Genomic DNA, 22564 nt, shown 5'->3' with positions numbered 1-22564 from the left:
TGACCAAATGCAAGTTGGAAGACGATAACAATATTTGATATAAGTCTTCTGCTACCAACATTTTTTATTTCCTGTCAACCATTCTGTACACTATCTCTTCAGACATTTCAAGATGATGCACCCACTCTTCGGTGTGCAACCAGCAGGCTCTCTACCCGTCACATATCCTCACGAGGTGATGCTAGACGATTACACACAACAAACGGCATGCTCTCAGTCGTCGAGGAGGCTTTCACGAAGCTCCAACGGACAACGTTCTGGAGGAAGTGCTATGAGAGTCGCCAAACCTTCAAGTGCCAACAACAGCCCTCGATCGTCTAGCCTTATGAGTCGACGCAAGACTCTCATGAATGACGGCAACTCTCAACGACGACAGCAACAAATCATTGAACAACTTTCTTCATTCTGCGATATCCAGTCACAACAGCCCTGCCAACGATCCTCACGCCCCGTGAGCTGGCACCCGAGTTCCTATGGACAAACTTCAACACAGCAGCACATGCCTGCCTTGGCTCCAAACTACTCGCCTGTCGGCCAGCAAGATCTATATGGAAACTATTCTCACTACTCACCTATGATGAGCTCAACTTCGTGTGGCACATCCCCCCTGGCCTTCTCCCATCTCCCACTACCATACCAGTCTGCCGATAACATGGCCTACAACCCCTACCAAGGAGCCTGCATGTCACAGCATTCACCAGCTGGATCTCTGACGATGGACGCTCGTTCAATGCCGGCTACATCTGCTCCTGTCGAATCTACGTACGGCAACGGGTGGGATTGGAACAGCTTCATCATGCATGGATTTGGCTCAACAACGCCCCCCACACCAGAAGCACTTCCTCAAAGCCAATTGTCACAACCTGCTGTCTCTGAGGAGATCCAATACCAGGCTCTCGACGATGCTTCGGAAGAAGAGGGCGAGATCCTAGTTGGAATGGGCCTCTATGATGCCCCAGAAAAGTTCAACGAGGACCCACAGTTGAACAACTACCGATCCACCGTATCATCTCTACTTGGTTCATCGTTCAGAAGTTACGAGCCTAGCGGCAAGGGCTTGAAACTTGAGGAAACATGGGAACCTCCCAAATCCGATGACGAAGATGAGGACGATGACGAAGAAGAGGAGGAGGAGAACAAAGACGACGAAGAGTAAAGGCGTTGCAAATCAAGTCTGCAATTGCGAGTACGAATAACGATATGAAACATGTATGAATATGGTGTTGCGAGCCGGTATGAAAAGCCAGCCTTTTTTATCTGTTTTTCCTTCTTCTTCTTCTTCTTCTTCTTCTTCATTAGGAGGGGAACAGAATACAGGGTCTCGATGACACAGGCATGAGGCGTCTTGATTTTGGGATTACAGGCATGGTTACAAGCGATTGGATTTCAGCATGTATAGAAAGAAGCAGGCTATGGATACCCCGTGCAAGAGCAAGAGCAAGAGCAAAAGCACACACAATAAGTAGATGCAATATGGTAGGTAGGGCTCAGGTAGCCATACGATACTCATTCAAATGAATAATCACATCAAGACAATCGGTTCTTCTCTATATCTCACTGTGCTGTTGTGGTTGGTTCCCCAGGTACAAAGATACGACTGGACTGGAGGTGAGGCAGGTACGAGAGTCAGGCCAGAAGGAGCTGCGTTTCTTTCAACGTTGATTCAACCAAAATGCGTTAATCCCTGCACGACATGTGGCATTTTACGGGTTCGTGCTTCCATCCTTTGGTGAAGGGTTGTTATTGGTCAAGTGGATGTATTAGTGAACGCCCCTCTCCGCTTGCAGCCAGCCCTGTGTGGCGTGTGCACCTCTTACAGAGTAGCATCTCAAAGTTCTAGATGCTGCAGACACCCACTCCATTGCGACATTACGTATCTGCTTCCCAGGGTAGGCTGTGGCTGGCAACCGAGAAGTGGCTGGCTCCACAGATGGTGACTCAAGCAGAGCCTGTCAGTACTGCGGAATACAATGGGACGGAGTTAATTCAAAGCTTACGGAGTTGAGTGATGATGAATTAATGACTACAGGAAAAGCAAGAATCATACATTCCCTAGGAGACATGTATACTGTGTTGGAAAAGGTGGCCTCTAGTTTTGAGTGTGGGAAAAGTACTGAGTAGACAACCTTATGATAACCAGGCCTCACGGCACAAACCGACTCGCTCATCTCGTCTCTTGCTCTCCACAACCAAGTTTTCTGGTAACTTGAGGAACCCAAAATTTAACTCTCTTGCCCAAAAAAAAGTAACTTTTGATGGGATCAAGCTCCACTGTTCCACAGATCCATACTGTCGTGACTGTACTAATTTACCGAGTGCGCATTCTTTCCACGAACTGGGGTCAATCAAGGGGACTTTAGTGAAGAAAGGTTTTTAGTTGAGAAACAGGCTTGGCCAAGAGTAAAGTTCCACGAAGGAGCTTGAGTCGGCTGATGTCAAGGTTTAAGGAGAGTGAGAGAATAGGTACTATTCGTGACTGCAGAAATATGAGAGGAAGCCTCAGAGACATCATATATCGCTACCGAGACACCTAGACTAGATGTTCTACATACCACCAGTGGCTCCGTTCATCATTGCCAAATGCCACCTTGAACTTGAAAGAGGCCGGAAAATCAATTGCAAAAATGAATTGTCATTTTATCGACCACTTGCTTTACCAAGATTGACTCGCATACACATGTAGAGTATTGCGCCTCGTATCTCTGAATTTTGATATGTAAGAAGCCGAAAGTTAATACCAACCTCTTAACAAATCGTCAAGCATTCACTGTACCTGGAAGTAGATGCGCAACATGAGAACGAGGGAGCCAAAGGAAGCGAGCTCTATGATACTTCATGTCAAGGTTTGTATCACTCGGAAATAAGAGACATAACGATGAAAACACCGATATATCGAGGTGGGAGTGATAATTTGTTACTGTATCCTTAGAAACCCAATACGAAAAATTACCACTCTTAGGAAAACCAGAGTGCAACTTTCTAACTTATAAACTCGATTACAATATATTGTATACATAAACGAACTGTTGTTATTGGTCGGTTACGATTATTCGCATTCATATGTGGCCGCCTTTAAGCACCGGAAAATTATTTCATCCTAACAAGATCTTAGATCCAAAGGTCGGCACCGTTAGAAGATCGCCTCGCCTCGCCTAGACTTGGCTAAACCATTTAAAACCGTGTTTTTCTAATATCTCAAGTCAAGAGAGAGCCTTGAGAAATGGTTCAATACGTCTTTACGCCGTGGCGCGACCGCTACGAATTGTTGCTCGTGCGGGAACAGATGTACACAGGCATCACAACCAACGCTCGAGATCCAAAACAGAAGCTGGGACAAGACGCCAGTGGCAGTAGCGAAGACATGCAAATACGTCAAGATATCGACGACAAAGAAATGAGGGCACGACAGCACCAAGCGGTTGCGCGTGTATCGATGTGGATGCAGCGAGGAAATTGCCCTCACCTCATCGAGTCGACGGCGCTTTTGATGGCTGCCATGTTGAGTGATCGAGAGGCAGCCACTAGAGAAAATGCAGCCTCTTCGGCATATGCTATTCGAGCAACGTATTCAGCAGCATTCAGCAGGTGAGTTCCATGGCCTCGAATACAAGGCCGGACAACGGCGCTAATGTGAAACCCAAGATTTGTTACCGGCCTCCTCGACAGTCACCAGGATAAGCAGCGCAAGCAGAGCATGTACTCAGTCGCAGACACAATAGGCCTGCCTGCCACTTTTGTTGAACTACGCCATCAGTGCACGCACGAGCAGTTACCCTCGTTGGCAAAGCTACGCACAGCGGCCAGAAAAGCGTTGCTGTGGATCTGGGATTACCATTGGAAGCAGCTGGATGAGGATAGCAGCGATCCGTGTCGTATGGCAATACTTCGGTATCTCAAAGAAGGAGATGCGACTAAATTGGGGACTATACTTGACGATTTTGAGCGTTGGCCCAAGGAGCGTCTACTCAAGACGATTCAAGAGGTCAGAGGTAGTTTGCCGGGAAACCAAGTGTTTCTTAAATGCGCACAGTTGACACAGCAGCTGAAAGGTGCAAAAGTAGATAAGAAGGCGACAAATCCTGGCGCTATGGACACGACAATGAAGGACCATGAAGTTGATACTGTCATTGTAGTTGAGGAGGACGATGACTTTGGTTGGTCGCAGTTCCAAGGTCCTTGGAAACCCAAGCCTATTGGAATAGTCTAGTGTTTTAGAGACACTGTTGAAGAAGATGTTTGATACCCAAATTGATAGACTTAACAACCGGGCATGTACCAGACAGAACATGAGATTGATATCTTGATGTTTGGGTAGTAACGGCATGTATCACGTGCCTTCACCCGCATCGACAAACGTCATGACAGCGGCGGGGACGGGAGCCATGATGCTTCGGGTAGGTACCTTATCGTGGTTGATAAGATTACAAACCCTCGCAGCTCATTCGACATTCTCCTCCATTGATACATCCACTTGCAACTCGATATCTGCCTCCGACCTAAGTCTTATGTATAGACTCGCGGCAAGCCGGCCATTTCTCAAACAGAAGATTGGATATTTATCAACTGCCGTAAGTCCATTGCTCGACAACGAGGCGGACCCAGCTAAGACACTATAGCTCGTTGCATCCCGCGCCATGCATATCCAGTCAATTCCTATGTGTATGCAAGAGACTCTTGACCTTCCAAGGAGGAAAGATACATCATGGGTTGATCTATGGTACTAACTTGACCAGGGGAGGGTAGCTCCAACAACTACGCCTACTTGGTAGTTGACGACAAGTCCAAGGATGCCGTCATTATTGATCCCGCAAACCCTCCAGAGTATGGGCGCATCTGTCGGGAGGCTTATTGAAGCATGCTGATCAATGCATCATAGGGTCGCACCGATTCTGAAGGATGCCATTCAAGCGGGCAAGATCAACTTGACAGCTATTGTAAACACCCACCAGTGAGTTCCGTATTCATCCGGGTTTAACGAACCAAACTGACTTCCATGCTGCCATTGGGACCATGCTGGAGGCAACAAGAAGCTGGTAAATCACTCTGACGACATAGCATTTACAGACGCTTACTGACCTTCCAAGCTTGCCGAACTCGGTACCCCCAAGTTGGATATCATCGGCGGCAAAGACTGCGAGGGCGTGACCAAGACTCCTGGTCACGGTGAGACCTTCAAGCTGGGTGACATCACCTTCAAAGGTGTGCACACGCCGTGCCACACTCAAGACAGCATCTGCTTCTTTGCGCAAGACGGAAATGACAAGGCTGTTTTCACCGGCGACACTCTGTTCATCGGAGGTAAGACTAGGCAAACTCTTGGTGTTCTGAGACTGGGGTCCATGCTGACGACAATGATCAGGATGTGGACGATTCTTCGAGGGTGATGCCAAGGAGATGCACAAGGCTCTGAACGAACGACTTGCAGCGTTGCCCGATGACACCGTTGTTTATGTAGGTCATTAGCTTGACCGTAGACAGACGTAGCCACTGACACTATTCCAGCCTGGACACGAGTACACCAAGGCCAACGTTCAGTTCGCCGCATCTATTTCTCAGCGCGAGGCTGTGCAGAGCCTGCACTCATTTGCTGAGAACAACAAGGTTACCACTGGCAAGTTCACCATTGGAGATGAGAAGGTACGTGCAAATCTTGATTGGAATCGTTGAGACCAGGTGGCTGACTTGTTACAGGAACACAATGTGTTTATGAGAGTCGAGGTTTGTCACCCGTAGCGATGCTGAAGAGTCATTAAGCTGACAATAGCAGGACCCTGAGATTCAAAAGCAGACGGGCGAAACCGAGCCCGTGGCAGTTATGGCCAAGTTGCGTGAGATGAAGAACAACTTCAAGTAAGTAAGTAGCGATACATCTGTGGCCGCGTTTCGTACCTTTTTGACAAATCTGTTCAAGAGCACCTGCGCCGAAAATATGAGCGATGGGGATTACTCGGGGCAAAAACAGGCACGAAGCATTGGGCGCGTTGTAGAGCGAATATTCTGAGTGAATGATATCGGATTGAGGTTGATATTATATAAACATTATTTTCTATTGAGTATGTCTCCATGGATCGCTAGGTGCCCGTCACAAAGACATTGGCATCGCTTGCTACCCACTGGAACCACGCCGGTTTGAAGTTTTCCGACGAGGCTTGTTTCAATTTTGCTTCACTGTCCACACTTGCTCGCTGTAGTACATCAAAGCGGCAAGCTCTAGCATTTTTAGAAGCGGGTGTTGTTGATATGTAGAATATCACAGAGAAATAAAATAGCCCTGTCGGCAATCTGATTTCGGTATGTCGATCATATTCAATTGTATAGCAGACGTAAACAAACCTTGGGAGTCTTTCGCGTGGATTGTTCTCCAAAGGAGCGCGAGTGACTGTCGTGCAGTTTCAAAGTCTGAAGAGACTGTGGAAGAATGTTGAAGAATGATAGTTTGAGTCGAGGAAAGAAAATGTAATAAAGGATCTGTTCTTGGGGACCCCGTACAGTCTTAATGAAATCTACATACGGTGTTTGCGCACTGTCTATGCGCTACGCCAAATCCACTATCGTCACTACCAAGAATCCGTCGTGACATCAACTACTGCGAAACGTCTTAACAGTTCTTAATTTCACAAAAGCGCAAATGGTAAAGAACTTTCCGAAAAACTCCTGTAAAAGAATTGTGTCTAACAGGTACCTGTAGCCTCCAAAGCGCAAAACACCTGCCGCCAGCGGAAGCGCTGCGCCCAAGACGCGCCAGTCCAAACTCGCAAAGGAGCACAACGTCACGCCGCAAGAAGAGGGCGAGATTCGTGAGGCATTTAGCCTCTTCGCGGAGCCTATGGATGGAGAGAAGTACGGTGTTTTACCCATTGACGACGTCAAGTCTGCGCTCATGTAAGTGCTCCCCAAGAGCGACACTCGGAATTCTGCTAAGATCTTTGTTCACAGAGCCCTCGGCGTCCCACCTTCCTCATATGCAGAGCTCAAGGAGTTTGTTTCGATCCTCGATCCCGATAACGACGGCTACGCGACTTTTGAACCCTTCTTCGCCATCTGCGCCCTCAAATTTCACACAAGAGAGCACGACTCGGATGCACATCGTGCAGAAGTCGAGGAGGCTTTCCGACTTTTCACAAACGGACAGGATGGACCGATCACGCTGGGGCATTTAAGGCGCGTAGCAGCCGTGCTGAAGGAGGATGTGGACGAGGAGCTGCTCAAGGATATGATTCTCGAGGCCAATGGGGGCGTGGGTGTTGCTCGAGGCGTAGGCGCTGAGGAGTTTGATCGAGTTATGAAGAGTGCTGGTGTCTGGAGGTGATGCTCCAACAAGATGTGCATGCGCTACGATTTACGAAGGAACGAACCATTTTGAGGCGTTAGGGAGTTAACATACAACGAGACGGGAGAGAGCAAGGTTGAGGTTGCAGTTTTTAGAGTAAGGTTTCTTGTATCCTGACCACATGGTGCATGCTGCCAATGGTATCATAGTTAGGTACTTTGGCACTTGGCGACGTCAACATACAGAGCATAGTCCTGTAGCTTACCGCACTGGGGCTTTTAGGGGGCATTGATAATTCATTATAATAGACATTCAGTTCATGCATCATAAGTAAAAGGAAAGGCGGTTTGCACAGTCACTGGCCTTGGCTCTTCTCTAATCTTAAATGTACTAGGTTCTCAGGATCAACGGTCCTGGCCAATGTATATTGTATAATGCCACCTAATTCTGAAACGCCTCATCGGATGCATGCCCTCGTTGATGACGGGGTGTGTGAACTCATAATCCTCACACTATATGAACCCAACAGTATCTGTAGTAAAATCAAAGCAAATGTCGTAACTTTCGTAAATCATTGCGGAGAGTCAATTGTCACCGAAGGCTTTGGGGCGCTATCCTTGGCAGCAACAGCCAGCTTCTCCTCCTCACGTCGTCGAGAATCGAGCACAGCCTTGAGCTCCGGGGAAGGGTTGAAGCCAGCATGATCAGAGTGGCGCTTGTAGTAGTAGGCGTCGGGCTTGGGGTGCATCTCCGGGGGGAGGTCTTCCATGATGCACTTGACAATGTTCTCGACCGAGTTCTTCTTGGAGGCGTCGCGATGCCAGACGGTGATGAGGTGGGAGTTGAAGCGGACCGAAAGTCCAACACCACAGAGCTGGTCCTCTGCAGAAAACAATAGTTAGCACTTGTAAGGAGGGCTCGGAAAGTTGTAGTAGGCTCATACCTTCGTCAAGAACACTCTGGAGCTTCTCGCCAATAGCAAGGAGCTGGACACGGGTCCAGACATCAGGACCCATGCTCTTGGGGAAACGGAACGTCCAGCTACCGCCCAAGATGTTGCGTCGGTCTTCCCAAACAGGTCGGAAGCCAGACTTGAAAAGGTAAAGAGACTCGCGCACGCCGATGTTTCCGACAGGAGTGTTGTTCGCATATCTCCAAAAGTCCTGCACCGACTCGATCTGGGTACCGAGCTGCTCGAGCCCGGAGTGGTACTGGTCACCGGTCTCACCCTCCTTTGCCTGGCGATCGAAGTAGACGTTCCAGTAGTGCTGCGTGGGCAGCGGTCGCATCGTCTTTAGAAAGTTTCGCTTGGCATCATCTCGCTGCTCGGCAGGAGAGTTTGGGTCGTTGGACTCCTGAGCCTCTGGGAGGTTACGTGTGAAGAGAGGTAGACGAGAGGACATTGTGACGGTTCGGCTAAGAGACGTGAGAGTGGGTGTCAATAGGGAAAGAGAACGAATGTAGAGAAGAAGGGTTGTGTAAGATGATAAAAGACAAAAGATGAAAGGAGATGGACACGGAGCCCTGGCTTGAGTTGAAACTGCCTATATCACTACAGTACCGAGTAATAGGTATGGTACTGGCCAGTTTGTACCCTGTCGGGGAGCTTAGGCTGGTGCTGCCCAGGCTGGTTGGTGAGGGGCATGTCAGACAGAATGAGGAATGGACAATTTAGCACAGACAATGGCAGCAACAGCCCCTATTATTTGGCTGGTCCTTAGTACTACCTACCTACTTGGGTTGATGATATTAACAACACTAAGCTATAGACCACTTGAACTAAGAAAAACTAGAATACTCACCGCTGAATGTATGTGCTTGCTTGACAATTTGTTGCTGGTTGTCTCTCTGTCTAAGAGTTCAGTTGAGCTATAGTGGGGATACGGACATGATGGAACCTCCATCACAAGCTACCTCCCAGGCCTCCCTACTACACTACCTGATCCATGCATTGCCTAGTAGCAATGAACTACTGTACTATAGTAGATACAACCCGAGATCCAATTATTTGATGTATATTACTTGTAAGACTGAACCGTGAAAGATGAATTCTCACTCAAATACCCTCTTGTATTCGGGACCTTTTCTTTCCTTTTCTGTCAACATACGTGGACTGAGACACATCCATGACATGACATGACTGCGGGGTCTTACAGCAGGCGAATAAAATACCCTTAAGGCAACGAATCTTGTTGATTGGTTTGATGCATCTGTTAGCTGCTCGTTCACCAAACTCTAACTGATCTTCAACGGCATTTCTCAGTGTAACCAACGATTTAGCGAATCACTACAGCAGTCTCAGATATCCCCGGCAAGGCTGAAACTGAAGGGGTTATGCTTTTGGGTATCATTGGAACTTGGCGATTACCAAGTCAACTACCGTATCAGTGCCTTGATCAGTGAGACGAAAAACGATAGGAAGGTTTATGTCAAATGTTGTTACAATGAACTGTCTGGGTATTGACCTACATGCAGTTGATTCGACATGGCTACCTACTAAGGCACTTGGGCGTTCGCGTTGATTGTTCGTGAAACCATACTCAATTTGCTAGCTATCGTCTGAAAACGATATCGAGAAATTCAATAGAGCCCATTGTGATCATGTTTATTTGGCGTCAAGGAATTCAATTTCTAAAACATGCATCGAGGCATAATACTAGTTCAATGTGCTATAGTAATCTTCGAACTAATTCTAATGGAAATTTGAGATTTAGGCCTGTATCTGACGAGTACAAAAATGTCTGTCTTCTGGTGAGAGGTCTCCACCACGGGTATCATGAGTACTAACTAAAGTAGCAACTTCACTTCAACGCCGACCGACTCAAGTCATTGATATCCTACAAATCCTTGGGGAAATCCACACCTAAAAATATGTCGCACCAAGACTCAGAGCCTGAAGAGGCCATCACAAAGGAAGAGATTCACGGCGAAGAACCACAGAAAAAGGCAAATCACAATGCATGTGAGTAACACTTGTACAACTCACCCACGGTACCTGTTCTTACCCATGATAGTCACAGAACTCATGACGCCGAAAAGAAAAACACCACCATCCACCGTTGCATCTCGGCCTGCACGGAGCGGAAACCCTTTCAGAGATAGAATGGGCCTGGGTGCATATCTGGAAGACCCTGCCTCGTACCCATCTTCTCGAGTCATCTACCACAATGACGACTTTGTAGCCATCAATGATCGCTATCCAAAAGCCACTATTCACACACTCCTTCTCCCTCGCTCTTCGAAACACAATCTTCTTCATCCTTTCGACGCGTTGGATGACCCAGAGTTTCTCGCAAGCGTAAGAGCTGAGACTCAGCGCCTCAAAACCCTGGTGGCCAAGGAACTGCAGCGTTCCCTCGGAGCGCACAGCCACAGCGATGCGCACCGGCAAGCTGTGCTCGAGGGCGATGCTGAGCCAGATAAGAGCGGGGAACTTCCTGGGGGTCGGGATTGGACGACAGAAGTCAAGGTCGGCGTGCATGCGGTGCCAAGCATGAAGCACTTACACGTGCATGTCCTGTCAAGGGACATGTTCTCAGAGGCACTGAGGCATCGCAAACACTACAACTCGTTCAATACTCCCTTTCTCGTTGACCTGGATGACTTCCCACTCCCAGCTGACGATGCGCGTCGGCACACAAAAGAAGAAGCCTATTTGCGCTGGGATATGAAGTGCTGGAGATGCGAGCGCAACTTTGGAAACCAGTTCCAAAAGTTAAAGGGACATCTTGCGGAGGAGTACGAGGTATGGAAGAAGCTCTAAGGCATGAGAAAACGTAGGTAAATGGAGAATAGGGCCTGTTTTCCCTATGTATATATATCCGTGCCTAGCTTCGATATTGTTACAACAACTCCCGTAATGAAAAATCCCAATAGTAATAATTCCACGAAACCGACCAGCCAGTCAGATCCCTATTCCATATGTTGCCAGGCACCTAATACCAAACCAAACCCAGACCCTTTTGCCTCAGTAGTATAATACATTCCATCCCGTTGCCGGTGTTGTTGTCACGCAGTCTTTGACTTAAGTGCCTTGTTTTTTGTTTACTCTTCGTCGTCATCCTCCTGCGCTCAGTTAGTAAATGGTGCATCCGCATTAAAGGTTCAAGGGGATGTAGTTACCTCGTCCTTATCAGACGAATCGGCAGCAGAAGCTTCCTTGTCGCTGACGTTGTCGGCTGTTGAACGTTTAGTAAACTGTCGCGTTGGCTAAATTAAGGTTTTGTCTTACCAGCATCATCATCCTTGTCCTCGTCGGCCGAAGCATCAGCTGGGCTAGCAGTCTTGGCCTCTCTGCCGCGCTTCTTGGGTTCCTGGGGCGTTGTAGCAGCGGGCTCTTCATCTTCGGTAGCGGCAGCAGCAGCTCGGCGAGGTCGTCCACGTCCTCTCTTGGGAGTACCGTCATCGTTCACGGCCGCGACCTTCTTGGGCGCGGGGGCAGCCTTCTTCTTGCCGCCACCTGGAGGACGTCCGCGAGGACGACCAGTAGGGACGTAAACCTTCTTGGGCATGGGTGCAGCGCCCTTGGGGGGTCGTCCACGACCTCGCTTGACGGGAGGTTCGGCGGTGCTCTTGGTGACGCCAGCTGAGGACTTGGGAATCTTTGGCGATGAATCGCCTTTGGACGCGACGTCTTCCTTGGTGCGCGCCATGATGCGAAAGACTGTAGTGATGAAAAGGAATTGAATGAGAAAAAATCACAGGAAAAATCCTCGAAAAATGAATCGGATGAGCGCGACTTCAAATTAGACCAAGAGAGGACTGAGATTTAAACACGCTTGTGGGTTGATGAAATGAAAGAAGAAGATGAAGAGAAGAATGAGTGTCACAGGTCGTTGCGCGTTTGGGTACTATAGCAGATACTCTACTAACCTAAGGTAATAAAGTACTGTAGTAGTAGCTAAAGCTATAGTGAAATCTTATTATCCGTAAAGTGGCTGGAGTTCGCGTCGAGTCCCCGCGTGTGAAAGAGACAGAATACTTTGGTCAGTGATCCTCGGTTTGAGTATGTATTGTTTTCTTTTCTCCTCTGCTGCAGCTACTACGCTTCAAACAGCCTAGCGCTTCCGCATTTCGATGGACTGCTTGGCCCAAGCTCCCTCTTGTCAAACCAGTCAAAACTGGAAAGAACAAGACAAGGGCCCCCTGCAACTGCCCTAGCAACGCGAATGACGCTGGTAAACAAAAGTCCATAAAGCGGTTAAAATGTGGATTGTTCTTCGACACCGACTTCACGGCAGCATCAACGATATCAGGCAAACGCTAACGAATATGGCTTTGGATTCGAGATTGATGCCTTCTGCGGCCTCTTCCTCGAGCTCTTTTTGTGAGGGCAGAGTCCATTCTTCAGCCTCAACTCCCTCGCTGCGATCTCGAGATGCCGCCTTGTCGATGCCCGCCAAGATGGACGGTGGAGGAAATGTGAAAGTCGTTGTCCGAGTCAGAGCCTTTCTCAAGAGAGGTGAGCAATATCTTCGATTTTTTTGCCATTATTCTCAGAAAACTAATCAATGTCACCTTCAGAGCTTGAACGTCAGGCAAAATGTCTGGTTGAAATGGACCCCATAACTCAGCTCACTACCCTCTCTTCACCTGACGAGCCAGACGCAGAAGCTGCAAAACTCAAGACCCGAAAGGTCATTGAAGAAAAGAAATTCACTTTCGACAACTCATTCTGGAGTCACGACACTAATGACGAGCACTATGCCACACAGGAGGACGTTTACAACAGCTTGGGCGAGGACTTTTTGGACCACAACTTTGAGGGTTACCACACATGTATCTTTGCTTATGGCCAGACCGGTTCTGGCAAGAGTTACACCATGATGGGCACCCCCGATCATCCTGGCCTGATTCCTCGAACCTGTGAGGATCTTTTCGAGCGTATTGACGCTGCTCACAGCGAGAACTCCAACGTTGCTTACAACGTCCGCGTCTCTTACTTTGAAGTATACAACGAGCACGTTCGCGACCTTCTGGTACCACCTCAGACACAAAAGGCGCTCAACTATCTCAAAATTCGCGAATCCCCCACCGAAGGCCCATACGTCAAGGATCTCACCGAGGTGCCCGTGCGGAACATCAACGAGATTCTGCGTTACATGAAACTGGGCGATACGTCCCGTACGGTAGCAAGCACAAAGATGAATGATACCAGTAGTCGAAGTCACGCCGTCTTCACTATCATGCTGAAGCAGATTCACCACGACATGGAAACTGATGAGACAACAGAGCGGAGCTCTCGTATTCGATTGGTGGATCTGGCTGGTAGTGAGAGGGCGAAAGCCACCGAAGCAACTGGTGCACGACTGCGTGAAGGAAGTAACATCAACAAGTCCCTGACCACTCTTGGACGTGTCATTGCTGCCCTCGCAGACCCCAAATCATCCAGAGCTGGAAAACGAAGAGACGTCGTCCCGTACCGTGACTCCATCCTCACGTGGCTTCTCAAAGACTCACTGGGCGGAAACAGCAAGACAGCCATGATTGCATGCATTGCCCCTTCGGACTACGACGAGACCCTGTCGACGTTGCGATACGCCGACCAGGCCAAACGAATTCGAACCAGGGCCGTGGTCAACCAGGACCACATTTCCACAGCCGAACGAGATGCGCAGATTGCTGCTATGGCGGAGGAGATTCGAATCTTGCAACTCTCTGTTTCCGACTCGAGGCAGCGCGAGAAGAACGCCAAGGAGGCCGAGGAGAAACTGGAGGAGTACCAAACTCATGTCAACTCCATGCAACGTATGATGGAGGAGCGTAGCATGGTGGCCGAGAGCAAGATCAAGAAGCTCCAGACAGAAAATGAGGCTCTAAAGCTGCACTTGAAACTTGCTATCGAGAGTCTCAAGAACCCCATTCCCATTGTTCCCGTCAAGACGGAGGGTGAGCTCGATGAGCTTGACAAGGAAAATGCCTCGGAGTATGGCGAGGACGAAGACGACTACGACTCGGAGAGCACAGCATACGGCGACGAGGACGAGTTGCAAGAGGAGATGCACCGATATCTCCAGGACATGGGCAATCTGAGAAAGTTGATGACGGCAGATCTTACGAGGTTCAAGACCGAGAACGGCGCTAGGATGCCACTGGGCACGAAAGAGTTCTAAAACGTGTGATGACGAAGGGGTATCAGATTGACGGAATTATTAGCTAGCATCAATGGTTGGAGCACGGTGTTTTTGGAGCGTTGGTTTGAACGACCGAGTTGAATACTTCAACGTACGAATGAATGTAAGTTTGCTGGATACAAGTTACATAGAAAATTCTATATCATCAATTTTTTGGGACTCACGGGAAATATGAATTTCATTTCCATTTCACTTTTGCCTCGAACGCATCAGGTTCATGTAGGTTGATATTGCAATACATCCTTTTCACAAATATCAAGTTTCAAGATCATATCAAGTAGGGGATCTTGGGCGCAATGACTAATAAGCATTACTTCCATTCTGAACAGATGTTGAATGAGTCAAGCGTGTTCTATATTCATCTATTGTTGCATCCTGAATATCAATCATTCAAAGCTTTTCATTTAGGCGTCCAGGCCATCGAGTTCAATCATCTTCCTCACCAGTGTAATAACCTCGTCGTCCTTGACGCTCATCTCGGGATCCTCAACCTTCTTTGCAATCAGCTCATCCACCATGCTTCTCAATCTTGCCAGCAAGACACCAATGCGCGCCCATCCTCTCAGTCTCAACCATCCGTCAACGAGAAGACCTCTGCCCAGCGTGTCGAGTTCGATCGGGCCTGAAAAGAGGAGGAGTGTATAGGCGTTGAAGGCTTTTGAATCATATGTTAGCTCTGTTGTCTGTTGGGTAATCAAGGTGGTGGTGTACTTACGTGTTAAATCGCGGATAAAAATCTTGCTGGTAGAAATGAGACTAAAGTATGCCATGTACGCAGCATTACCCGAAAAGCCCTGGCTTCCGAAGAGAGTACTGCTCGGGTGAACAAATACTCGTCCGTTCTCCTGGTTAAAGAACTTGATCGACTTCGCCTCGGGATCCAGCTCAACAGCACCAGACATAGAGCTAGCAAACTTCTTGTCGGGATACTGAATGCGAGCAATTTGTGGCGTGAACGCCGCCGCAACCAAGGCTCGCAAGAGCTGAGATCCGTCAGAACTAGTTTCACGAGCGTGGGCTTCACTTGACGCTTCAGAAGGGGCGACAATGCCAATTTCCGCGAGTGCCGCGTAGTACTGCGCACGCGTGTTGGAGATGTCAGACAGGGTTTGGAAATTGAGAAAGTTCTCCTCACACCATGATCGCACTTGACGCTGAGGCAAGCGGTCCTGCATCATGGAATCCCACTCCTGGAAAGCCTGAAGATCGGTCAGGAGATCACCATCACCACTGTAGAAGTTCATGCGAGCCTCCTTTGCCTCATCTCTCCTTTCCTGTGGGGACAGAAAAGGACTTCGCGTGCTTAGTATCGCGGCGATAGTCACACAGTCACCTAGGCAGCCGAAGATCGCACCAAATACCATCAGCTTACCGCATCTCAGGTCAGCTGGTAGCATAGCTAATTGTTGACCCATAGCAGTGAGCTCATCGCCATCGAGTGCCCCCATACGTCGCAAGAGCTTCATGGCCCCGTCGATAGCTGTCGCATCGGGAGGTGTAGGTGACCGACCAAGAAAGCCAGCGACATCCTTCATTCCCATAGCGCGAACCGAAAGGCAAAGTTGCTCCAGAGGCACACGCCGAATTTCAGGTTCTGGTCGCTCAGGCATTTGTTCCTCAAGCTTTTGTGTGAAGAGCTTGTAGCATCTGCCCTCTTGAACTCGACCGGCTCGACCACGTCGTTGTTTACAGGCAGCCCGCGATGCCCACGTCTCTTCGAGTTTCCGCATGTTGTTTTGGACGTCAAAGCTAGTTTCCTTAACCTTTCCGCTATCGATTACCGCAACGATGTCGTCAATGGTGATAGACGTTTCTGCAACATTGGTCGCAACCACAATCTTTCGCTTTCCAGGGGGAGGGCTTGAGAACACACGTTTTTGCTCGCGCGTTTCCAGTGATGCATGTAGTGGCAAAACATGAAGAGAACTGATCGCCTTTAATGCGCGGCAAGCCTGGTTGATTTCACCAACTCCAGGAAGGAAGATGAGAATGCCTCCAGACTTCTTCTCGTATGAAAGCTCGAAATCAATAGCTTTGACAGTCTCGATCAGCAGATTGTAATTGATACGGTGACCCAACTTCTGAATGACCTTGCCCAGAGCATCTCCGCTGATATACTCGGTATCGGAGGTCTCCACGCCGTATGCAGTCATGCGGATCACATCGTCCAGATAGTACTCGTCTACTGGGAATGTTCGGCCCTCGATCTCAACAGTGCCTACGCTGAGTCCCTCTGAGGCAAAGTAGTTTTTAAAGGTTGCCGCATCAAGTGTAGCAGACATGAGAATGAGCTTGAGCATATCCTTCTTTGACTTCATGACCTCACGAATGAGGTTGAGCAAGAAGTCAGTATCCAAACTTCGCTCGTGTACCTCGTCAATAACGACGTGACTGACATCTGCCAGAGATGCCACAACATCTTCAACTCGACCTCCTGAAGTTTGCAAACGTCTGAGGAGAACACCAGTCGTGACAAACGTTATCCTGGTGTCCTTGGACCTCTTGGACTCGCCACGGATGGCGTATCCAACTTCCTCGCCGACTCGTGAGCATCGTTCTTCTGCTACACGATCCGCGAGTCCAAGTGCAGAGATTCGACGCGGTTGTGTAACAATCATGTTCGCGCAACCGCCTAGTCCTTGCGCACATAAATCATCTAGAATGAATTGCATAGATTGTGTAGATTTACCTGAACCTGTTTCTCCACTGATAATAGTGACATGATTGCTTCGGACAGTACCAATGATGGCCTCTCGCATCTGCCACGCAGGCAACTTTTGACGCTTGCTAATCATGTCTTTCAAAGAGGTTGATCCTTGTCGCCGAAGCCACTGCTCCCGGTTCTTCTCATCCTTTACCCACTTAATCATCTTGGGTATACGAGCTGGCCGTTTCTTTTGTGCGATGGCTGCGACGGGTTTGTATTCAGCAGCAGCTGAGGAAACCGCTGAAATGTCAACAAGTTTGCCAGGATCCTCGATGATGTTGTTGATATTTTGTTGAACCCAGTCCATAGCCAGGTAAATCTTCATAGGCTCATCACTCAAAGACTCCTCGATATACTCGAGCGCTTTTCGGACGATGCCTAGCTTGATATAAGAGGGAATGTTGGCCACGATCGAAAGAATCAAGTTTGCGGGGTAGGTAGCCGGACGACGGATTTGTAGCGATGCGTCGACAAGTTGTTGCCCGTTCTTGACAGAATCTAGTTTGATGCGAATGACATTATCACCTTCGCGTTCGAATCCGTCTCCATACATGGCTTCAAGACTTCCAACCTCTTCCTCCCATTGCTCTTCAGGGGTTCCGAGATCCAAAAAGTCGGCGTCGTCGGAGTTCTTGGACTCGATTGGGAAAAGCAAGTCCTGCAAAGTCTCCGCGGCTTTGTCCTCATCGATGCCTTGTTCGTCTAATACCCTCGTGGCTAGTTCAAGAGAATAGCCTGCCTGAGCGAGTCGCTTGATGATGCCCTCTCTTCTCAGATTAGTGGCACCGACTGAGACTCCAGCCGCATAACTCTCTGGTAAAGCCCACCGAGGAAGATCGTCTTCTGGGACGTGGATGAGTAGCCACTCGAGTGTCTCTTCTCGGTCCTTGCAGTATTCCACTGCCTCTTCCACGTGACTCTTGCGAAAGCTGAGTTTACTGAATTCAGTAACGATGGCTTCTTTCTGGGGTTTTGACATGTGGACATCATTCGGGTTCCACTTGACGCCGGTTCGCAATAGAGTCTCCAACTGAGCCCTTGTCTTTTTGCCCATTTCAACCTTTGGCGCAGTGCTCCAACCTTTCATAATGTTTGATGCTCCTTTACCTGCATTGCTCATAAGGACCAGTCCAGCTGCGCCAGGCATTGCAGCAGCCTTGGCTTTGGCAGCCTCGATTTCCTTTCTCTTCTTATCTGCAGCAGCCTTGGCCTCTTGTCGCTCCTGCAAGGCTTTGAATGGATCTGCTTCGTACATCCAAGATTTCCCCTCTTTGACATCTTGGGTCTTGAGGGTCTGGAAGTCTTTCCATAGCGATTTGTGTTCGGGTGGAAGAACGGTGTGCTTGTTCTGCATGCTACAGACTCTGAAAAGAGCATAGGTAGCCGCTGCATGTTTGGCTTCTATGGCCGTGGGTCGAGTGATCAAATGTTTATGTGTTGCTGGAATCTTGAAGGGGTCGAGTCTGATGATTTGCTGCGGCATCTTAGGATCCTTGGCGCTCATAGTAACCCATACTGAGAATCCCTCGGGTGTTTTTCTGGTATCATAGTCGGGTCTCTCCCATCGTTGCTTCTGACAGTATTCACTGAGAAGATTGACAGGCAGTTTCCCCGTCCATGAAGAACCGCCGATAAGTTGCTTCACCGTGGGCTTTGGGGGGCCTGAGTCGGGTGTCGCTTCAGGAGTAGACGTGCCAGCTTTTTGGCCTTTTTTGCCCTTGGCTTGGTCTTTGGATGAGCCAGATGGCATGGGATCCGAAAGATCTATGCCCCCACTGGCCTTTCCCTTGCCCTTTTTGACCATTATGAAGGGTCGTTGCTTATTGGTCGTGATGTTGTAGAATGAATATTGTCAAGGCCAGGATGATAAGTAAGTAGTAGCTAAAATTGGTGGAGTTCCTTCTGCAAAGTAACTGGACAAGACAAGATACTCACTACTAACCTGGGCACCGTATCTACTCTAGGAACTGGGCAGTACTAGATAATCTTGTTTTGACCTAACAATTTTAGCTGAAAGAGTTGCATATATTCAGTGTCTAATTTTTATATTCGGAGCATACTCTGTGGTTGTTCTGATTTAATGGATATATAAGAAATATGCACTTCGGAAGCCTAGCAAATAATGCTTAACGGGACAAATAAGTGGAAAATTAAGCACTTGGCGCACAAGGGATCATGTGGCAGACACACTGTGAGTATATGGCATTAGTCTACGTTATATACTGTGTAAATAAATAATCACACACGGTTCAAAACCCCGCCATCCATCAGTTCCTCATGGTACCTAATTCTGAGAAGCCTCGTTCTGACTGGCAGGTGTCCATGGCCATCTGTACGTATTCCGATCAATCAAAACTTTATATCTTACGACTCAGCAGTCAAATCTTATCGTTAGACAAATAAATCTTGCTTCATCAAACAAGTCATAACATGTCTGGAATAGTCATCATGAATGAGGGGCAAACACTCCTATTATTCTTTTTTTTTTTACAACTTGACTACGGGTCCTGGCTACTTTTGAACCAGATTCACCACCACTTGGCAGTAAATTCCGCAATTTCGAGCTTCACCATCTCAGAAGTCCTAATGCACTAGCATAGGCTTCCCAAGGCACCGCGTCCTCGATTGACGCTGCCTTGAGCTTTGGCGATAGTCCTGCGCAAGTCCCATGTGCCTGAACACCAACCATCATGATGTTTCCTGCGTACACACGTAAACTCGTCGGCTTGTAGCTTCTGCATCTGTGACCGAGAAGCCAGACGCCTCCACTAACTCCGCTCTCGCCTCACTTCTTCACTCAGGCTGGAGCTTTCAAGCTACCATAGGGCCTGTAATTTGAGGGGGTATGATTTCCCTCATATAACCTTCCAGATACATTAAAAAGACGCGGTATGGGGTGTGATATCATGGGGATGGGGGTAAACGACAGTCGGGTAAAAACTGTTCTGGGGGAAGGGGTGTCGTGATGGTGCTATGTCTTTGGGGGGGGGTTGGGATTGCTCCGCATTTTCAATTGCCTGTCGATATTCCGATCCGGGATCAAGAAACTCTTTACATGTCCATGGCGTCGTTACCCTTGGCAAAGTCGAATCCTCCTGCAGGGGCAGCACCGTTGGTGCCGAAGCCGAAGGTACCGTTGGGGCCGGCGGGTTGCTGAGCCATACCATCGTCAGCATTCTCCTCATCGTCGGAGAAGTACTTCTCAATGATGTTGTAAGCCTTCATGTAGATCTCCTCGTTGGCGTTGTTTTGGCAGTCGTGAATCTTTTCCATGCCACCACACTCCTCAATGAAGAGAGCGTATCGGTTGATGGAGTCACCAGACTCGCCAGCAGCCTGCTTGTCAAGGTCACCAATTTTGAGGATGTTCTCAAGACCATCCAGGGCGACCTGGATGATCTTATTATCGGGACAGCCAAGCAGGTCACACAGGGGCTTGATGCAGCCTTGAGCAACCAGGTAACGGATTTGCTCAGGCTTTTGCAGACCACCAGAAGTGGCGTTACTAATGGCCCAGCAGGCTTCCTTGCGGGTCTTGAGGTCACCGTTCTGCAGGAGGTGGATCAGAGGGGGGACGATGTTGGCATCGATAACAGCCTGGATCTGAGAAGAGTTGCCGGCGGTGATGTTGGAGATGGTCCAGCAGGCCTCCTTGCGGATACCGTCCTTAGTGGAGCTGAGCAGAGACAGAAGGCAGGGCAGGGCACCACAGTTGATGATGACTTGGGTCTGCACATCGTCACCAGTGACAATGTTACCAACGGATCGCAGAGCAGGAGTCTGGACTGATGTGGAAGCGTGCATGAGGAGCTCCACCAGTCGGCGGGGGATACCAGCCTCGATCACGGCCTGTATCTTATCGTTGGAACCATCAGAAAGGTACGAGATAGCCCAGCAGGCATCAATCAGAACCTCGTCGTCAAGAGAGTAGACAAGCTTAGACAGAACGGGAAGAGCGGGGGCAATCTGATAAGCAGTCAGTATATATTCAGTCTGATCATTTCATGTTGACTCACAGTAGTCCAATCAGGCTGTGGGGTCTTTCCACGGCAGAAGTTGCTCAGAGTCCATGTAGCGTTGCGGAGCATGCTAAGCTTGCGGCTGTCGCCGAGAAGGTTAAGGAGGGGCTTGAGAGCGCCACAGCTGAGGACATAGTCACGGCAGTGAGGGCTATCACCGGCGATGTTACCAAGAGCCCAGACGGCTTGTTCCCTAACGTCAGGCTCAGGGCTAGCAAGCAGCTCGACAAAGATAGGGACAGCGCCGGCCTCAATAACGACCTGGGTCTGGGTGGCGGAGCCGGAGGCAATGTTGGTCAGGGCCCAAGCAGCCTCGAACTGAACAAGGGTGTGAGGGGATCGCAAGAACTCGACAAAGCGGCTAACGACACCGGTCTTGATGACCTCCTCGATCGGGGGGTTACGCTCCTTGGATAGGAGCTTTCGGAACTTTGTAGTGGCCTGAATCTGCGAATCGATCTGGTCTGAGAAGACGCCTTGCACCATCTGGGGAAGGTCCTCGTTCAACTGAGATGGGAGTTAGCAAACGGTCATAAGAACTATTTAGCTAAAGCTATGCTGTTTGCAGGCAACCAATCGACACAGGGGACATCGAGCAGAACAGACGTCACTGCAACAATGACTGACATTGCTCAAATCCACCGAACCTGAATGTGGGGTTATGAGGTGCGTATTTCCCCCCACATCACAGGCCAAACGGGAGGGACAGGGCGAAACGATGGCGACAGTATTTGCGCAAACGGCATGCATAGCCGGCAGCTCAACAGCCAGGGGGGGTTGATGATACATACCTGAGATTCGGTAGGAGCAGACTCATCGTCGCTATCAGGGGCAGCACCAAGGGAAGCACCAGGTCGGTTCTCACCGGTTCCGATACCTCGTCGCTTGGCCAAGTTCTCCTCACGCTTGGCCTTTCGGATCTCGACTTGCTGCTCCTCACGACGACGACGGAGTTCCTCAGGCTTGAAGGTGTTCTTCGCCTTGAACTGGGTGCGGCGATGCTCGGGGATGTATCGCTCAGCCATGGTGACTGGTGTTATTTAGGTCCGAGGGGGCGTTGATAGGTGAACAGCAGCAAATTATTGTGCGGGGTGAAAGAAGCACAAATAGTTCGCAAGAGGGGAGCTCAGCGTCCAAGAGGGGAGTACTGGCTCTGGAAAGTGGCGGAGAATAGAAAATCTATGATGAGAAGAAGAGGTTTGAGGAAGGGAAAAGGAGAAGGATTTGTTGTTGATGGAGATGGATGGGGAAGAGAAGTCTCGGTGGTCGACCGGGGACTAGGAGGGCGTTGAAATGATTGACCCAGTGGGCGAGTCTTTCTTTAGGTGGCCCCCAGGGCGGTAGTGACTGTCTGCTAAACCCAAACAGAAACCGCTGCCGTCTCTGACAAAGTAAGGGCCCAGCAGTGATTTCAGCCTCAGGCAGCAATATGGAC

At 49.1% G+C, this 22564-nt stretch overlaps 12 protein-coding genes across 12 annotated transcripts; 7 read left to right on the top strand and 5 right to left on the bottom strand.

Moving 5' to 3' along the window:
• Positions 1 to 112: 112 nt before the first annotated feature.
• FGSG_07148 (uncharacterized protein) lies at positions 113 to 1156 on the top strand (the record flags this gene model as incomplete). The annotated part of the gene is made up of 1 exon (XM_011328560.1): positions 113 to 1156. One exon carries the CDS (start codon positions 113 to 115, stop codon positions 1154 to 1156), a length of 1044 nt encoding a protein of 347 aa, XP_011326862.1.
• Positions 1157 to 1335: 179 nt separating this feature from the next.
• Positions 1336 to 2121, top strand: FGSG_13074 (uncharacterized protein; the record flags this gene model as incomplete). The annotated part of the gene is made up of 3 exons (XM_011328559.1): positions 1336 to 1476; positions 1584 to 1709; positions 1894 to 2121. 3 exons carry the CDS (start codon positions 1336 to 1338, stop codon positions 2119 to 2121), a joined length of 495 nt encoding a protein of 164 aa, XP_011326861.1.
• A 1099-nt stretch (positions 2122 to 3220) lies between these two features.
• Positions 3221 to 4019, top strand: FGSG_13073 (uncharacterized protein; the record flags this gene model as incomplete). The annotated part of the gene is made up of 2 exons (XM_011328558.1): positions 3221 to 3585; positions 3643 to 4019. Coding segments are annotated over 2 exons (742 nt in total), but the record flags the coding sequence as incomplete, so codon positions are not given.
• A 615-nt stretch (positions 4020 to 4634) lies between these two features.
• FGSG_13072 (uncharacterized protein) lies at positions 4635 to 5854 on the top strand (the record flags this gene model as incomplete). Its single annotated transcript, XM_011328557.1, has 7 exons — positions 4635 to 4659; positions 4734 to 4821; positions 4909 to 4948; positions 5085 to 5298; positions 5360 to 5451; positions 5503 to 5637; positions 5768 to 5854. 7 exons carry the CDS (start codon positions 4635 to 4637, stop codon positions 5852 to 5854), a joined length of 681 nt encoding a protein of 226 aa, XP_011326859.1.
• Positions 5855 to 6628: 774 nt separating this feature from the next.
• FGSG_13071 (uncharacterized protein) lies at positions 6629 to 6886 on the top strand (the record flags this gene model as incomplete). The annotated part of the gene is made up of 2 exons (XM_011328556.1): positions 6629 to 6631; positions 6689 to 6886. 2 exons carry the CDS (start codon positions 6629 to 6631, stop codon positions 6884 to 6886), a joined length of 201 nt encoding a protein of 66 aa, XP_011326858.1.
• A 327-nt stretch (positions 6887 to 7213) lies between these two features.
• On the top strand, positions 7214 to 7309 carry FGSG_13070 (uncharacterized protein; the record flags this gene model as incomplete). Its single annotated transcript, XM_011328555.1, has 1 exon — positions 7214 to 7309. The coding sequence occupies one exon, from the start codon at positions 7214 to 7216 to the stop codon at positions 7307 to 7309; it is 96 nt and encodes a 31-aa protein (XP_011326857.1).
• Positions 7310 to 7656: 347 nt separating this feature from the next.
• On the bottom strand, positions 7657 to 9274 carry FGSG_07146 (uncharacterized protein). The gene is made up of 3 exons (XM_011328554.1): positions 9108 to 9274; positions 8214 to 8969; positions 7657 to 8152 (listed from the first exon to the last, which is right to left on the bottom strand). The coding sequence occupies exons 2-3, from the start codon at positions 8671 to 8673 to the stop codon at positions 7842 to 7844; spliced, it is 771 nt and encodes a 256-aa protein (XP_011326856.1). The 5' UTR covers positions 8674 to 8969; positions 9108 to 9274; the 3' UTR covers positions 7657 to 7841.
• A 1019-nt stretch (positions 9275 to 10293) lies between these two features.
• On the bottom strand, positions 10294 to 10751 carry FGSG_13069 (uncharacterized protein; the record flags this gene model as incomplete). Its single annotated transcript, XM_011328553.1, has 2 exons — positions 10294 to 10341; positions 10413 to 10751. The coding sequence occupies 2 exons, from the start codon at positions 10749 to 10751 to the stop codon at positions 10294 to 10296; spliced, it is 387 nt and encodes a 128-aa protein (XP_011326855.1).
• Positions 10752 to 11051: 300 nt separating this feature from the next.
• Positions 11052 to 12105, bottom strand: FGSG_07144 (uncharacterized protein). The gene is made up of 3 exons (XM_011328552.1): positions 11502 to 12105; positions 11393 to 11448; positions 11052 to 11335 (listed from the first exon to the last, which is right to left on the bottom strand). The coding sequence occupies exons 1-3, from the start codon at positions 11920 to 11922 to the stop codon at positions 11315 to 11317; spliced, it is 498 nt and encodes a 165-aa protein (XP_011326854.1). The 5' UTR covers positions 11923 to 12105; the 3' UTR covers positions 11052 to 11314.
• A 568-nt stretch (positions 12106 to 12673) lies between these two features.
• FGSG_07143 (uncharacterized protein) lies at positions 12674 to 14382 on the top strand (the record flags this gene model as incomplete). Its single annotated transcript, XM_011328551.1, has 2 exons — positions 12674 to 12731; positions 12794 to 14382. 2 exons carry the CDS (start codon positions 12674 to 12676, stop codon positions 14380 to 14382), a joined length of 1647 nt encoding a protein of 548 aa, XP_011326853.1.
• A 425-nt stretch (positions 14383 to 14807) lies between these two features.
• Positions 14808 to 18914, bottom strand: FGSG_07142 (uncharacterized protein; the record flags this gene model as incomplete). The annotated part of the gene is made up of 2 exons (XM_011328550.1): positions 14808 to 15058; positions 15119 to 18914. 2 exons carry the CDS (start codon positions 18912 to 18914, stop codon positions 14808 to 14810), a joined length of 4047 nt encoding a protein of 1348 aa, XP_011326852.1.
• A 624-nt stretch (positions 18915 to 19538) lies between these two features.
• On the bottom strand, positions 19539 to 22355 carry FGSG_07141 (importin subunit alpha). The gene is made up of 3 exons (XM_011328549.1): positions 21921 to 22355; positions 21127 to 21636; positions 19539 to 21076 (listed from the first exon to the last, which is right to left on the bottom strand). The coding sequence occupies exons 1-3, from the start codon at positions 22152 to 22154 to the stop codon at positions 20162 to 20164; spliced, it is 1659 nt and encodes a 552-aa protein (XP_011326851.1). The 5' UTR covers positions 22155 to 22355; the 3' UTR covers positions 19539 to 20161.
• Between the last annotated feature and the right edge of the window lie 209 nt (positions 22356 to 22564).

Source organism: Fusarium graminearum, chromosome 4 (genome assembly GCF_000240135.3).
Source record: "Fusarium graminearum PH-1 chromosome 4, whole genome shotgun sequence".
In the NCBI taxonomy this organism is placed as follows: domain Eukaryota; kingdom Fungi; phylum Ascomycota; class Sordariomycetes; order Hypocreales; family Nectriaceae; genus Fusarium; species Fusarium graminearum.
This window is presented reverse-complemented; position numbering and strand designations above follow the sequence as displayed.